The 14,591-nt window shown below is 34.6% G+C and overlaps 2 protein-coding genes across 5 annotated transcripts; one reads left to right on the forward strand and one right to left on the reverse strand.

The window, feature by feature from the left end:
* Positions 1-128: 128 nt before the first annotated feature.
* LOC111785556 (cyclic nucleotide-gated ion channel 18-like) lies at positions 129-3,639 on the forward strand. The gene is made up of 6 exons (XM_023665957.2): positions 129-614; positions 739-951; positions 1,518-1,828; positions 2,204-2,315; positions 2,411-2,647; positions 2,722-3,639. Exons 1-6 carry the CDS (start codon positions 129-131, stop codon positions 3,496-3,498), a joined length of 2,136 nt encoding a protein of 711 aa, XP_023521725.1. The 3' UTR covers positions 3,499-3,639.
* A 200-nt stretch (positions 3,640-3,839) lies between these two features.
* Positions 3,840-6,815, reverse strand: LOC111789607 (uncharacterized). 4 transcript variants are annotated; one of them, XM_023670231.2, is made up of 7 exons: positions 6,476-6,815; positions 5,752-5,877; positions 5,406-5,653; positions 5,171-5,277; positions 4,928-5,060; positions 4,633-4,827; positions 3,840-4,445 (listed from the first exon to the last, which is right to left on the reverse strand). In XM_023670231.2, exons 3-7 carry the CDS (start codon positions 5,649-5,651, stop codon positions 4,164-4,166), a joined length of 963 nt encoding a protein of 320 aa, XP_023525999.1. In that variant the 5' UTR covers positions 5,652-5,653; positions 5,752-5,877; positions 6,476-6,815; the 3' UTR covers positions 3,840-4,163. The 4 variants fall into 4 exon arrangements, with proteins under 4 accessions (XP_023525999.1, XP_023526000.1, XP_023525997.1 ...); XM_023670232.2 differs by having other exon boundaries at positions 5,406-5,656; XM_023670229.2 differs by lacking the exon at positions 5,752-5,877 and having other exon boundaries at positions 6,476-6,814.
* Between the last annotated feature and the right edge of the window lie 7,776 nt (positions 6,816-14,591).

Consider the following 14,591-nt stretch of genomic DNA (forward strand, 5'->3'; position numbering starts at 1 on the left):
TTCTCATTTCTTTCTTCTTCTTCCGATCTCCATCAACCCTCAATCTCTGTCTGTCGCTTTCTCTCTCTCTCTAACACACACATTTCTCGCCGGGGAACTCAAAAAAACCCCGGAATCCGCCATGGAAGATGAATAGAATCATACAGTCGCCGGCGTCCAAGTTCCGCCCCTTTCGGCGATACCTTGACGGCTCGTCCACCGATAAGACTACCGGCGTGGCGACCGCCACGGACGAACACCCTAATTACATCCTCCTCCGTTACCAAATCCTCGACCCTGACAGCGACATTGTCGCGCAATGGAATCGCTTGTTTCTAGTGACATGCCTGATTGCGCTATTCATCGATCCGATGTATTTCTACACGTCGTCTGTCGGGGGACCTGCCTGCCTGACATCGGAGGTGAATCTGGGAATAGTGATCACGTTCTTCAGAACGGTGATGGATCTGTTCTTCTTGCTGCACATGGTGCTCAAGTTTCGAACCGCGTATGTCGCTCCGAGCTCTAGGGTTTTTGGAAGGGGAGAGCTGGTTATGGATGCCAGAGCCATTGCAAAGCGCTATTTGAAATCTGATTTTGTGATTGATCTCGCCGCCACTCTCCCCCTCCCACAAGTATGCTCCAATCAATTTCTCTCTAATCATTAACCATCCTTGAATTCCATGAACAACATTCAAAGTTCCTTATCATTATTATGATTTTGAATCCAAATATATTGAAGTTGAAATGTTGTATCAGATAGTGATGTGGTTGGTGATTCCAGCAACAAGACATTCAAGGGTGGATCATGCCAACAACACAATCGCTCTCCTTGTTCTTCTCCAATACGTTCCAAGGCTGTTCCTCATCTTCCCTCTCAACCAACGCATCATCAAAACCACTGGCGTTGTTGCCAAAACTGCCTGGGCTGGTGCTGCCTACAATCTCATCCTCTACATGCTTGCCAGTCATGTAACAACACCATATCTCGTCTCTCTACGTTCATCTTTACGTCATCTCGGTTAAACTCCCGTTATGTTACTAGTCTTTAAGCTCTCGATTATGCTTCTGTTCTATTTGGTCCTTGATATTGTCAATGTCATCAATGGATGTCCGTCTTAGCATGCTCTTTCGAGAAATTTTGATTGAGATAGTGTAATGTGGTAGATCGTCGAGCAAAGTATTGCTATTTCCGTTTTAGCAATAGGGATGAAATGGAAACCACGTGAAGGAGAGGATTTGAACCTTTAACCTTACCACCGAGAGTATATGTCCTAACCAATTGAGCTCTGAGCTCCCACATTGGTTAGGGTGGAGAACGAAACACCCTTTACAAGGGTGTGGAAACCTCTTCCTAGCAGACGCGTTTTAAAAATCTTGAGAGGAAGTCCGAAAGGGAAAGCCCAAAGAGGGGTCGTTACATGATCGAGAGTATAAGTCTTAACCGGTTGAGCTATAATCAGATTGGTAATGATGTCTATGATAAATAGATAGTGTAAAATGTTAGTAAAATGTGTGTATTGGTACTTGTATTACAGGTGTTGGGATCTACATGGTATTTGTTGTCCATAGGGAGACAGTTCGCATGCTGGAAATCGGAGTGTGCAAAGGAAAATGCGTCCAAAGTTCTAACATGTCTTCCCATCTTCTTGGATTGCAACAGTTTGAATGACACTGACAGACAATATTGGCTGAATGTCACTCATGTTACTTCCAAATGCGATCCAAGGAATGAAAACATTAGGTTCAAATTTGGAATGTTCTCTGATGCTTTCACCAGTGATGTTGCCTCCTCCCATTTCATTGCTAAGTACTTTTATTGTCTTTGGTGGGGCCTCAGAAATTTAAGGTATCCATCTCGATTTTGCTTCTAAATACGTTACATGTGACTTAATTGTCTTCAAATCTGTTGAAGCGTTGATAAAAGGTTAAATTTTTTGTTACCATCGGTTTACGCTTTTCGATTCAGTGGAGCAACAAATACTGTGCGCATGCCTAAGTTATTGGGGTCTATGCTCTATTTTCTTGAGTTCGGGGTTGATTTAATACGGTATCATAGTACTGAACTCTTATAGTACTGTGTTTGGATCTTTACTGGATGGATTTGGGGTCGATGGTGATTTAACGAAATTTATAACCTCTAAGTTTGGCCATATTTCTCTGGTTGTCCGGTAGGTCTTACAAATATCGTCCTTTTGAATGCTAATTTATTGTTTATTTATAGTTCTTACGGACAAACTTTGGACACAACAACTTACCTTGGCGAGACATTATTTTGCATATCAACGTGCATAGTTGGGTTGATACTATTTTCACAACTCATTGGCAATATGCAGGTTTTGACCATTTTTCTTATTTTTAAAGTAAATTTTGGGTGAATGTTTTGAAGATATAATTTGATCTAACTTAGTTTCTGTTTCCCATTTTGAAGACATATTTGCAGTCAATGACAGTAAGACTCGAAGAATGGAGGATAAAGAGAAGGGACACTGAAGAATGGATGCGACGTCGTCAATTACCACCAGATTTGCAAGAACGAGTTCGACGATTCGTTCAATATAAATGGCAGGCCACGAGAGGAGTTAATGAAGAATCCATATTGCGTTCATTGCCCATTGACCTTCGCCGTGAGATTCAACAACATTTGTGTTTGTCGCTCGTTCGTCGTGTGTGTATTCAATCCCAAGCTCGTTTACTTGTGTCGTTATATATCTGTCCAACTCAAATGTTATGATTTTCTAGGTTCCTTTCTTCTCACAAATGGACGATCAACTTCTCGATGCCATATGCGAGCGCCTCGTCTCGTCCTTGTGTACTCAAGGAACGTATATCGTGCGAGAGGATGACCCAGTTAACGAAATGTTGTTTATTATAAGAGGACAACTAGAGAGCTCCACAACAAATGGCGGTCGTTCTGGCTTTTTCAACTCAATCACATTAAAACCAGGTGATTTTTGTGGTGAAGAACTATTGACATGGGCTTTGATGCCAAGTTCCAGTTTGAATATGCCTTCTTCTACTCGAACCGTCCGAGCACGTACAGAAGTTGAAGCCTTCGCCCTTCGAGCTGAAGATCTCAAGTTCGTCGCCGGACAATTCAAACGCCTGCATAGCAAGAAACTACAACATGCCTTTAGATACTATTCCCATCAATGGAGGACCTGGGGTGCTTGCTTAATTCAAGTAGCTTGGAGGAGGCTTAAGAAGAGAAAATTGGCAAAGAAATCAGTATTCAGAAACAGCTTAAGCTATGGAGATTCAATACAAGAAGATATCGAATACGACGTCGAGCTAGCAGAAGAACACTACGACCACGACGACGACGACAGTGATGAGGACATGTCTACTGCAGACTACATGAACAAAACTCAGCATCTAGGTGCTACACTTTTGGCTTCAAAGTTTGCTGCCAATACTAGAAAAGGAGTTCATCTAAAAGCCCAAAAATCCAAAGCTTCTAGTTTGAAAATGCCAAAGTTGTTTAAACCAGATGAACCTGATTTTTCTATGGATGGATGAAATGTTTACTTCTTCCCTTAAACTAAACTCAAAGAAAAATCTTAACAAAATAGTTAGAAAACATAATTAACACAAGTCCATGTAAAGATCCTTGTAGATTACCAGTGCTAATTACATTACGCAGATCCCATTTGATATCCATTTGATCTTCGACTTTTATTTTCGAAATTTATGTTCATTTTCTCATCATACAATATACTATGTTCGTTACGAACGGCTCGAGGGAGAGAGGTGGAGCTATGGTATCCAATCAATCACAAAACAATGAACTGATATCAATATACCCATAGGGAAAAAATGAAGTATAGGCATAGAATACTTCAACAGGCATAGAACTGATATCAAAACAATGAACTGATATCAAGTTTTGTATTGATAATATTCACACCAAAAATGTCGAGTTTCAAGTGGATCTGAAAGAATATTGAAGTAACTATAAGGTATAGGCCAAAAAAATAGCAAAAGCTACACACTTCAACCGTATTCTGAGTACCTCAAAAGTTTTGAAAGAATTTACATGACAAGGCAAACCAAAAGAAAGGGAAAGAATAATAGCTATCATGGACTATACGCTAGCCGTTCTAAAGCTCCTCACATGGCTAGAGATTCAAGAACAAGGGGGGGTACACTCATTGAAGTTTCGATATTATCATCATTACTAAGCATCAAGAACTCGAGACAATACCTTCCCAAGAAACGTTCGTGACACGAAGAACAGCTTGTGCACTTAAAGGGGAGAGCTTTGATTGACAAAAGTCTTCCCAAGAGACCTTCTCTGGGTCTTCAGGCATCGTTGTTGGGAGGTCGGGAAACTTTGTGTACACAGATTGCAACTCCAGAAGGAGAATTCGAGCAGCCTCCCTCGACTCGGGAAGCTGGTCACTGAGCTGGGATGCTGCTGTTTGAATCAATTTGTCAATCCCAAATGTTCTTATCCCTTCAACACCCTATCGACAAATATTTGGTAAACATGTGAGCAGAACCGATACAAAAACGATTGAACTTTTTCCGGGGGGGTGATGGAAAAACAAGATATATGATGCTACCATGAAATTCCTTTCTTATAAGATGGTACACAGCCACAGAGAAGATAAGATGATCAAACAATTTCAAATGAAGATGCAAAATCCTCACCAGTCGTTGGACACTTCGACAAAAGCACGTTGAAGCCTTGGCTCGAATTCTCGGATTTCGGTGCTTAAGATATGGTTCCAATTTTGGTAGCAACAATTCAGGGGAAAACGATGTAGTCATTGCTACCAGAGCTTTCTCAGCCGCTTCACACACGAAACGTTTGTCTTGAGAAGACTTCAGAAGAAGCTGCAACAGCTGCACTCCATTGCATACACAGCTCAGAAAAGAAATCACCATTGAAGAAAAAGGAAACTGTAGAAAAAAGTTAAACTCAAACAGTGCAAGATAAAGTTACCATGGGGTCCAATGATTCAATCAGTTTGTCATTATAAGCACTGAAAATGTCTGCAGATGTCATAAGTGCAGTTTTGCAGACAGCACTTCGAGGATTTTTCATTGATTTCACCAAAAGTGATATCACATCTCCCCTGTCACAAAATTATATTGCCTAAGATGAGCCATAAAAGAAAGTAACTCCAATGAAAGTTAATACAAATAAGAAAAAACACCCAAATCAATCGAGTCACAGACGACTTACAGCATATCAAGCATGTCTTCCCTGTGATATATTGCTATCCGTCTCGTATTGTTCAGTGCTTCACAAACCAAAACCCAATCTTTTGAGCTTAATCCAGCTACGAGCGTCTGAAATTTTAAAACAAGTAAAGACGTTATCCATGTTCGACATTCACAAAACCGACCATGCAGCATCAATGACAATCAACCACAACTGTTAAACTGGAGTTAGCTGACAAATCTAGTAATATCAATACCTTAAGGCTCGATGAAACATCGTCTAGATCAGTCAAATTCTCAGCTTCGATATATTCTACTTCTGAACTACCAACCTCAGCTCCAGGATTACTGTTTTCACCATTTACTTGTGGTCTTTTCAACTCTTCAACATTCCCATTAGCACTCACTAGACCTTGTTTGCTAAGATCCCCTTTACAAGGGCTTTCATTGCTCCCTTCCAGTCCAGGCACTGTGTTAAGTGCTTTAAGAGCTTTCTCTGACATGGCTGCTAAGAACATACAAAATCAATAGAGCACCACTAAGGAAAAAGGATAACTGTATGAAATCCTCATTTTATGAAAGATCAATGAGAAGCCTGCATACAATAATAGCCCTTATCGTTCTAATACATTAGTTGTTTCCAAACACAAGTCTTCATCCATATCTTGGAGTTCATCCCAAAACATTTGACACTTCAAATCTTTGATCTCAATGACCCTCTTCTACAGTCTAAAATATTAACATTTTCATCAGCAGCAGAGCCTAATCAAATTCTGTAACACCAGCCCAGAAAACATAAGCATATTCTTGGAAGATCAAACATGAAACTCCCTATTTTGCAAGCTTCAACTTAAGAAAAATGTTAACTGGCCATCAAAATCCTTCTAACATAGCAACTCCCAGACGCAATTGAGAGTGCCCGGCTCACACCCAGATGATATCTCTCCTTGCCCACAAAATCTCTCTCAGGAATTACACTCACAACAATCCCCATCCCATCTCATTCATTCAAATCCATACAGATACAAACCAACATAATCGCAGCAATCGCCTTAGGAGAAGAACAAACCATATAGAAAATCAGCAACTCATCAAGTAGAACTAAAAACAAAGAAGATCCAGAACCCCAAAAGCAAATAAATCCAGAAACCACAATTCAAAAGAGCAAGCCAGCAAAAGGGGGCAAGATCTAGCCCACGAACCCATTAAGAATCGCAATCATTACAGTACATAATTCAACTTCAAATCAGATTCAAGACCTAAAACTCGAAAACAAACGCAAACCCAGATGAAAAAAAAATAAGAAATCAAGTAGTTTGAGAGGTACCCAGAGAAAAACGATGAAAAAAACGAAGCGGGTGATGGCGATCAGGAGAGGAAGTTGCTGCTACTGACACTGTGGAAATGGAGAAACCGGCGAGAGAGTAGCAGTGACGGAGAAATGGAAATGAGATGAAGAAGAAACGATGGTTTGGCCGGCAGAGGGAGAGGGAGTACACGGGATGCGACCCCGCCTTCGCCCATGGAAATCAATTTACTGTTCTGTTCCTAAATTTCTGGATTCCGATCCTCTCCCTCCATTTCTCCCTAATTTTCTCAGTCTGCCACTATTATTTTTCCTTATCCCTTCTTTTACAATATCCTGACATATCCAACATTAATTACCCTCACCCACGCCATTAATATCACTCTCCATACATGCTACAGTAGCGAGGTACGAGAACCAAAATTTAAATGCCGACTTCCGATGAACCAGGACATCATTTTCATATTTTAACTTCATTCTTATTCACTTTTTCGAATATCCCTAAGTTCAAAAAAATTAAAAATAAATATCGAAAATTTTAATAATTTCATTTTTACATTGGAGATAAAAAAAATAAATAAATAATTTATAGTACTGGAAGTAAACAACATTCAAGATAAAATACTCTAATTTCGATTTATTTCAATTTATTTTTAAAGTGTGTTTATTTAACTCGAAAATTCAAAAAATAGGGTTTAAAATTCATGTCTACTTTATCTACCTTACATATTTTTAAAATTATTATAAAATTAAGAATATTTAACGTTTGTAATAAGATAGACTGAGGCTTATAAATATTTGATATTTTAGTTTAAAAAATGTCTATAGATTCTTAAACTTTCCTATTATGTTTGGTGAAGCCTTAAAATTTTTATTATGTGTCTCAAAGTTGAGTAAGTCAGGTATGACCTATTCAACAGAATACAAAATTGAAAGTTCATTAGACAGTTTGATATTCTTAAAGTTTCTGAACATTATTTCATTTTGTCTAACCGTCATAAATTTTTAAATTGTTTAATAAATTTTAATATTACTCGATAGATTTAATTTTAAAATTTAGGCATTGTTCGATTTTGGGCGAAATTAATGAATTCTTAGCAAATATTCAAAATTTTGTGAATATTTTAAAATTTAAATTTTTTAAAAAATTAGTTTTATTTTCTAAATTCCTCTAAAAATTCAATTACTTTTCTTTAAAAGTTGAAAATGTTGATAAACAAATAGTAAAACCAACTCAAATTTTAAAAACTAAATATTTACTAAAGAAAGTAGAAATAATTGAATGGTTTGATATTTTTTTATATATTTTTTCTATCTTTATAGTTCAACTAAAATTATATTTACATTGAATGCAAAATATTAATAACGGGTGATTAATTTGATATTTTTATCCTATTGATAGCGGTTGAGGATTGTTGGAGTCTCGCGTTGATTAACTGAAGAGAATGTCATGAGTATATGAGTAATGAACACTAGTTCCATTGACATTTGGCCTTTTGAGAAAACAATAAACAAAAACATGAATGTATGAATGTAAATATTCGGTTTGTGGTTCCTATTATAAGCATTATCTTAACTTAATCGTGTCAATAGAATCTCTGTTTAAGGAGAGACTCAATGATGTATTTTATGTATAGAGTAGACTTGTTCACTCACAAGTTACGAGACTGCTTAAATTGAAACCCTAACCTGTCTCCTTAATCTAAAAAGAAAGATTGAAATTTTGTTGGTCATTTTAAGCTTCCATATCTTACCGAAAGCTGATCATGTAACTTATCTAGGTTGGTTATTATTTTAATATTAATACATTATTAGATATATATCAATTTAAATTCGTAGATAGCAACGGCATGAGTTGATAATTATTATGTAATTTTACACCAACGTTCAATGTCGGTTTTGGGCCTCACTAGTTCAATGGGCCTTATTCGGCCTCACTAGTTCAATGGGCCATAGATGATTTTTCTTAACCGTTTTTTGGGCCTCGTTATTCAATGGGCCTTAGATGACTTCTTAACCGTTTTTTGGGCCTCGTTAGTTCAATGGGCCTTAGATGACTTTTCTCAACCGTTTCTTGGGCCTCACTAGTTCAATGGGCCTTAGATGACTTTTCTTAACAGTTTTTTGGGCCTAGCAGTTCAATGGGCCTTTGATGATTTTTCTTAACGGGTTTTTGAGCCTCGCTAGTTCAATGGGCCATATATGATTTTTCTTAACCGTTTTTTGGGCCTCACTAGTTCAATGGGCCTTTGATGATTTTTCTTAACGGGTTTTGGGCCTCACTAGTTCAATGGGCCTTAGAGATGATTTTTTAACCGTTTTTGGGCCTCGCTAGTTCAATGGGCCTTAGATGACTTCTTAACCGTTTTTTGGGCCTCACTAGTTCAATGGGCCTTTGATGATTTTTCTTAACGGGTTTTGGGCCTTACTAGTTCAATGGCCTTAGATGACTTTTCTTAACCGTTTTTTTGGGCCTCACTAGTTCAATGGGCCATAGATAATTTTTCTTAACCCCTTTTTGGGCCTCGTTAGTTCAATGGGCCTTCGATTACTTTTCTTAACCGTTTTTTGGGCCTCACTAGTTCAATGGGCCTTAGATGACTGTTCTTAACCGTTTTGGGCCTCACTAGTTTAATGGGCCTTAAATGACTGTTCTTAACCTTTTTTGGGCCTCACTAGTTTAATGGGCCTTATATGATTTTTCTTAACCGTTTTTGGGCCTCACTAGTTCAATGTTCTTGCCTGTGCCAATTTATAACGAAAAGGCTGAGAAACAAATAAATTTGCCACGTAAGCTAAACGTGTTACACTGAGGTATTTTTATCTTAAAGCTAAGAATTTTTAGAATATAATGACGTTTAATTAATTTAATTTTTTTTGTACTTATATATATTATTTCTTTTATTTTTGTCTTCATGAAACCGTTTATTAATGTACAGTTCTATTCGGTTTTCACGTAACATCCATTTAACTTATATGCACAACACGTTAAAGGTGAAATCGCGAATCACGTACACGATTTATCCTAAATAACGGCCGCAATCTATCTAAATAACGGTTAATGATCGGCCAATAATCATGTTTCATTTATTATTTAACTAAATTGGATTCTAATTTTATAATTAAATTAGCTTCAAAATCAATATATATATATTTTTTTTTCTTTTCAAAAATAAAATTACTGTGTTTATTTTAATCCTAATTTGTGACGGTAATTCTACTTGATTGTAGTAAATATTAACCTAGAAGCTGCTAACCGGGAACCGGGATGCTTAGTATCCAAATTGGCATTATCAGGAAAGGCAACCGGGTACTGGTTGGAGCAGTTTACTTGCTTCCGATTCCGACGTGTTAAATGTACAGCGCAAGCACGCATGCATCACGTTCCCCATGCACCTCTCTCCAAACGGAAAAAAAGGAAAACGGAAAAAGAAAAAAAGAGAAAGAAACAAAAGCATTGAAAATAACAAAAAAAAAGGAAAAAAGAGAAAAGAAACAAAATCTGTTTCACTCGCAGTTACTTCCATCCTCCCCTTCTCGTCATTCTCCTGTTTTGCTCCAAATCAAAACCATCAAAACGAAACCACCCATTTTCACTCCCGTATGCGCGCGTGTCGTAAGTAGAGAAGTACTATACCATTCGTTGTAGTTCTCTAGAGCATATTTGCATGAGTTGTGTGCTACATCACTTTTTAGGTAAAGACAAAGCGTCCACAGATGACAACGGCATAGCGAGCCAATGACACGTGCATAAAGTAATTCATATTTAAATTCCAAGTATTCGGTTAGAATACTTTGTTTTGTATTAGATAGATATAAATTATTTTGTATTTGTTTTTATTTTCTCTATATTTAAGTATTTTGTATTTAAACACGTAATACATGTGTTTTCTAGATATAATAAATGTTTTAAATATTTTCGACATTTATATTAAATATAAGGTTTTTTTAATAGGTATATTCACCATTTTAATAGTAAGTATAAATTTAGGATCGTTATAAATTCATGGAAAATTTTTTTGGTCAGAAAAAAATAGGATTTAAAATTCAAGTCTACCACCTAAAATATTATAAAAATTAAGAATATTTAATATTTGTAACAAATAAATTGAAACTCGTAAATATTTGATATTTTAATTATAAAAAAAGGTCATTAAAATTTTAAATTGTCTAATAAATTTAAAATGTTTGTAATAAACTCTAAACTTAAACTTAGTTTTGTTTTCTAAATTTGTCTAAAAATTCAATTACTTTTCTATAAAAGATAAATCAATAGTAAAACGAGCCAACAAAAATTTTAAAAACTAAATATTTACTAAAGAAATCGAAATAATTGAATGGGTTTGATATTTTTTTAATATATTTTATTGATCTTTATAGTCAAAATAACATTATATTTACATTGAAGGCAAAATATAAATAATGGGATGATTAATTTGATATTTTTATCCTATTAATAATGGTTGAGGATTGTTAGAGTCTCGCGTTGATTAACTGAAGAGAATATTAGGAGTATATGAGTAATTAACACTATTTCCATTAACATTTAGTCTTTTGAGAAAACAATAAACAAAAACATAAATGTATCAATGTAAATATTCCGTTCGTTGTTCCTATCACAAGCATTGTCTTAACTTAATCGTGTCAATAGAATCTCTCTAAGAAGAGAATCAATAATGTATTTTATATATAGGGTTGGAATCTTGTTGATCGTTCCAAGCTTCCATATCTTAATATAGATATATATCAATATATTGAGATTGCTATTATTATATCTAAAATTCTAAAAAATTATTATGTAATTTTCACTAACGTTTAATGTCGGCTCTTAAGTGATCGTGACCCGTATATGCTCGGTATGCTCGGTAAGAATGGTCTCAAATTTTTTTGGGATGAATTTCAATTTTTTGTACATACATTTTTTTAAAAATTAAGCTAGGTACAAAAAATCCAATGGTCTTTTTTATTTTTACTCGACATGAAGTAATAACAAATAAAAGTATATTTTTTTAATCAGCAGGGGCATTGGGCTTTTTGGGCCTCACTAGCTAAATGGGCCTTTGATGTTTTTCTTAACGGTTTTTTGGGCCTCACTAGTCCAATGGGCCTTTGATGATTTTTCTTAACGGCTTTCTTCTTGCCTGTGCCAATTTATAATCAAAAGGATGAGAAAAGAGAAAAAAAAAAAATAATAAATTTGCCTAGTTACACTGAGATATTTTTATTTGAAAGCTAAGAATTTTTAGAATATATGGCGTTTAATTAATTTAATTTTTTGTACTCGTATATATATATATATATATATATATATATATATATATATTTTTTTTTTTTTTTTTTTTTTTTATTTATGTCTTCATGAAACCGTTTATAGATGTACAGTTCTATTTTGTCGTCACGTGACATTCATTTAATGTATATGCACAACACGTCAAAGTGAAATCGCGAATCACGGATACGATCTATCTTAAATAACGATCATGATCTATCCTAAATAACGGGCAATGATCGGCCAATAAGCGTGTTTCATTTATTATTTAGTTAAACTAGATTCTTACTTTTATAATTAAATTAGCTTCAAAATCAACTCATTTTTTGTTTTTGTTTTTTTTTTCTTTTCAAAAATAAAATTACTGTGTTTATTTTAATCCTAATTTGTCATGGAAATTTTATTTGATTGTGGTAAATATTAACCTAGAAGTGGCTAACCGGAAACCGGGATGCTCAGTATCCGAATTGGCATTATCAGGAAAGGCAACCGGGTACTGTTTGGAGCAGTTTATTTGCTTCCGATTCCGACGTGTTAAACGTACAGCGCGATTATGCATGCATCACGTTTTCCGGCATGCATCTCTATCCAACGGAAAACAAGGAAAACGGAAAAAGAAAAATAGAGAAAGAAACAAAAACATTTATTAATGAAAATAAAAATAAAAAAATAAACAAAAATTGTTTCAGCCCCCGTTTTTTCCATCCCCGCCTCTCTTCATTCTCCCGTCAAAACCACCAAAATGGAACCACCGGTTTCCCAATCAAACCGTCGGTTTCTCAACCAAACCGTGTAAATCGTGTGTAGATAAATACTACACTATTCATAGTAGTCCAGACTAGAGGCCACTCTAATATGAGACAGACGAAATAGGGATAGATCTCTAGAGGATATTTACATGTAGCATGATCCATTTAGTGTCCATCATTTTTCAAGTAGAGGCAAGACTCTCATGTACAGACCGCATCATGAGCGGATAGCATTTACATAAAATAATTTATATTTCAATTTTAGGGTTAGAATTTATTTATTTATGTATGCTATTATTTTAATATTAATACATTATATTATATGATTTTAATATAGATATCTATCAATTTAAATTCATAGATATTAGTCCCATGTATCGATTAATTTCACAATATTGCCTTTATCTAAGATTAAGATTGCTATTATTATATTAAATTATATAAAAAAAAAAAATTATGTAATTTTCACTTCTTAGTTCAATCCATGTTTAATGTCGACTTTTAAGTGATTGCAACCTCTATATGCTCACGTGATAAATGAGAAGGTAAGAATATCATCATTTAATAAACACCGCTATCAAAATTTATAGTTAAATTTACAGTTTAATATACACCGAATTATGTCATTTTTTTATATAAAAAAGTTTGGGAGCTGACAACTCGATTTATAAATTGTGAAATTGAAATATATATTATATAATGTATGGTAAATCATACTATACGGATAACTATACTTATTATTATAATATATATATACAGATATTTAAATTTGAATCCAATTTCTAAATTTGGTAAGAAATGTATATTTATTTTCATTGGATTTCTATATTTTTCCAAATTAAAACAAAAAAGAAATGTAAAATAATATAATATAAATATTATTTTAATGGATGAATTTCCTTTTTTGGTAATTTTTTTAAAAAATTAAGCTAGGTTCAACGAATTCAATGGTCTCTTTTTTATTTTTTATTCGATATTTTAAATAAAAGTATATTTTTAAAATTAGCAGGGCATTTGGTTTTTTGCGCCTTTGATGATTTTTCTTTAACGGTCTAATTGCGTGTGCCAATTTATAGCCAAAAGGACGAGAAAAAAATAAATTTGCCACCTAAGCTAAACGTGTTACACTCAGATATTTTTATCTTAAAGCTAAGATTTTTTAGAATATATATATGACATTTAATTAATTTATTTTTTTTTTTGTCTTCCTAAAATCGTTTCTAGATGTATAGTTCTATTCGGTCTTCACGTGACATCCGTTTAATTTATATGCACAACACGTCAAAGGTGAAATCGCGAATCACATTCACGATCTATCTTAAATAACGGCCGTAATCTATCATAAATAACGGCTAATGATCGGCCAATAATCGTGTTTTATTTATTATTTAGCTAAATTGAATTGTAGTTTAATAATTAAATTAGCTACAAAATCAACTTATTTTTATTTTTATTTTCTTTTATAAAATAAAATTACGTCGTTTATTTAAATCCTAATTTCCCACGGAAATTCTACTTGTATTGCAGTAAATATTAACCTAGAGACTGCTAACCGGAAACCGGGGTGCTCAGTATCCAAATTGGCGTTATGAGGAAAGGCAACCGGGTGTGTTTGGAGCTGTTTAATTGCTTCCGATTCCGACGTGTTAAACATTCAGGGCGAGTACGCATGCATCACGTTCCCCGGCCTGCATGTCTATCCAAACGGAAAAAGAGGAAAACGGAAAAAGAAAAAAAAGAGAAAGAAACAAAAGCAGTTATTGATGAAAATAAAAAATTAATAAAAAAAATAGAAAAGAAACAAAATCTGTTTCAGGGAGTTTCTTCCATTCCCCACCTCTCTTCATCCCTCCAATTTTTCCCTCCTCTTTGTAATTCAAATATATCAAATCATTAATAATCCGCAATTAATTTGATATTTTTATTTGAATAATAGCGGTTGAGGATGGTTGGAGTCTCACATTGATTAATTACGGGAAAGATGGTCGGTATATAAGTAATGAACATTATTTTCATTGACATTAGGCCTTATCGAAAAATCAAAAGCAAAGACATGAGAGTATCAATGTAAAGACTCGGTTCGTTGTTGCTATCACAGTCATTATCTTAACTTAATTGT

Source organism: Cucurbita pepo, chromosome 3 (genome assembly GCF_057944985.1).
Source record: "Cucurbita pepo subsp. pepo isolate OVF chromosome 3, ASM5794498v1, whole genome shotgun sequence".
Taxonomy (NCBI): domain Eukaryota; kingdom Viridiplantae; phylum Streptophyta; class Magnoliopsida; order Cucurbitales; family Cucurbitaceae; genus Cucurbita; species Cucurbita pepo.

Bases quoted from the DNA above. Each gene is read 5' to 3' on its own strand.
- LOC111785556 (XM_023665957.2), top strand. From the start codon at position 129: ATGAATAGAATCATACAGTCGCCGGCGTCCAAGTTCCGCCCCTTTCGG. The intron at 2,316-2,410 runs GTTTTGACCATT...CCCATTTTGAAG, and splicing joins AACTCATTGGCAATATGCAG to ACATATTTGCAGTCAATGAC. The intron at 2,648-2,721 runs GTGTGTATTCAA...ATGATTTTCTAG, and splicing joins GTTTGTCGCTCGTTCGTCGT to GTTCCTTTCTTCTCACAAAT.
- LOC111789607 (XM_023670231.2), bottom strand. From the start codon at position 5,651: ATGTCAGAGAAAGCTCTTAAAGCACTTAACACAGTGCCTGGACTGGAA. The intron at 5,061-5,170 runs GTAAGTCGTCTG...ATTTTGTGACAG, and splicing joins GAAGACATGCTTGATATGCT to GGGAGATGTGATATCACTTT. The intron at 4,828-4,927 runs GTAACTTTATCT...AATGGAGTGCAG, and splicing joins TTGAATCATTGGACCCCATG to CTGTTGCAGCTTCTTCTGAA.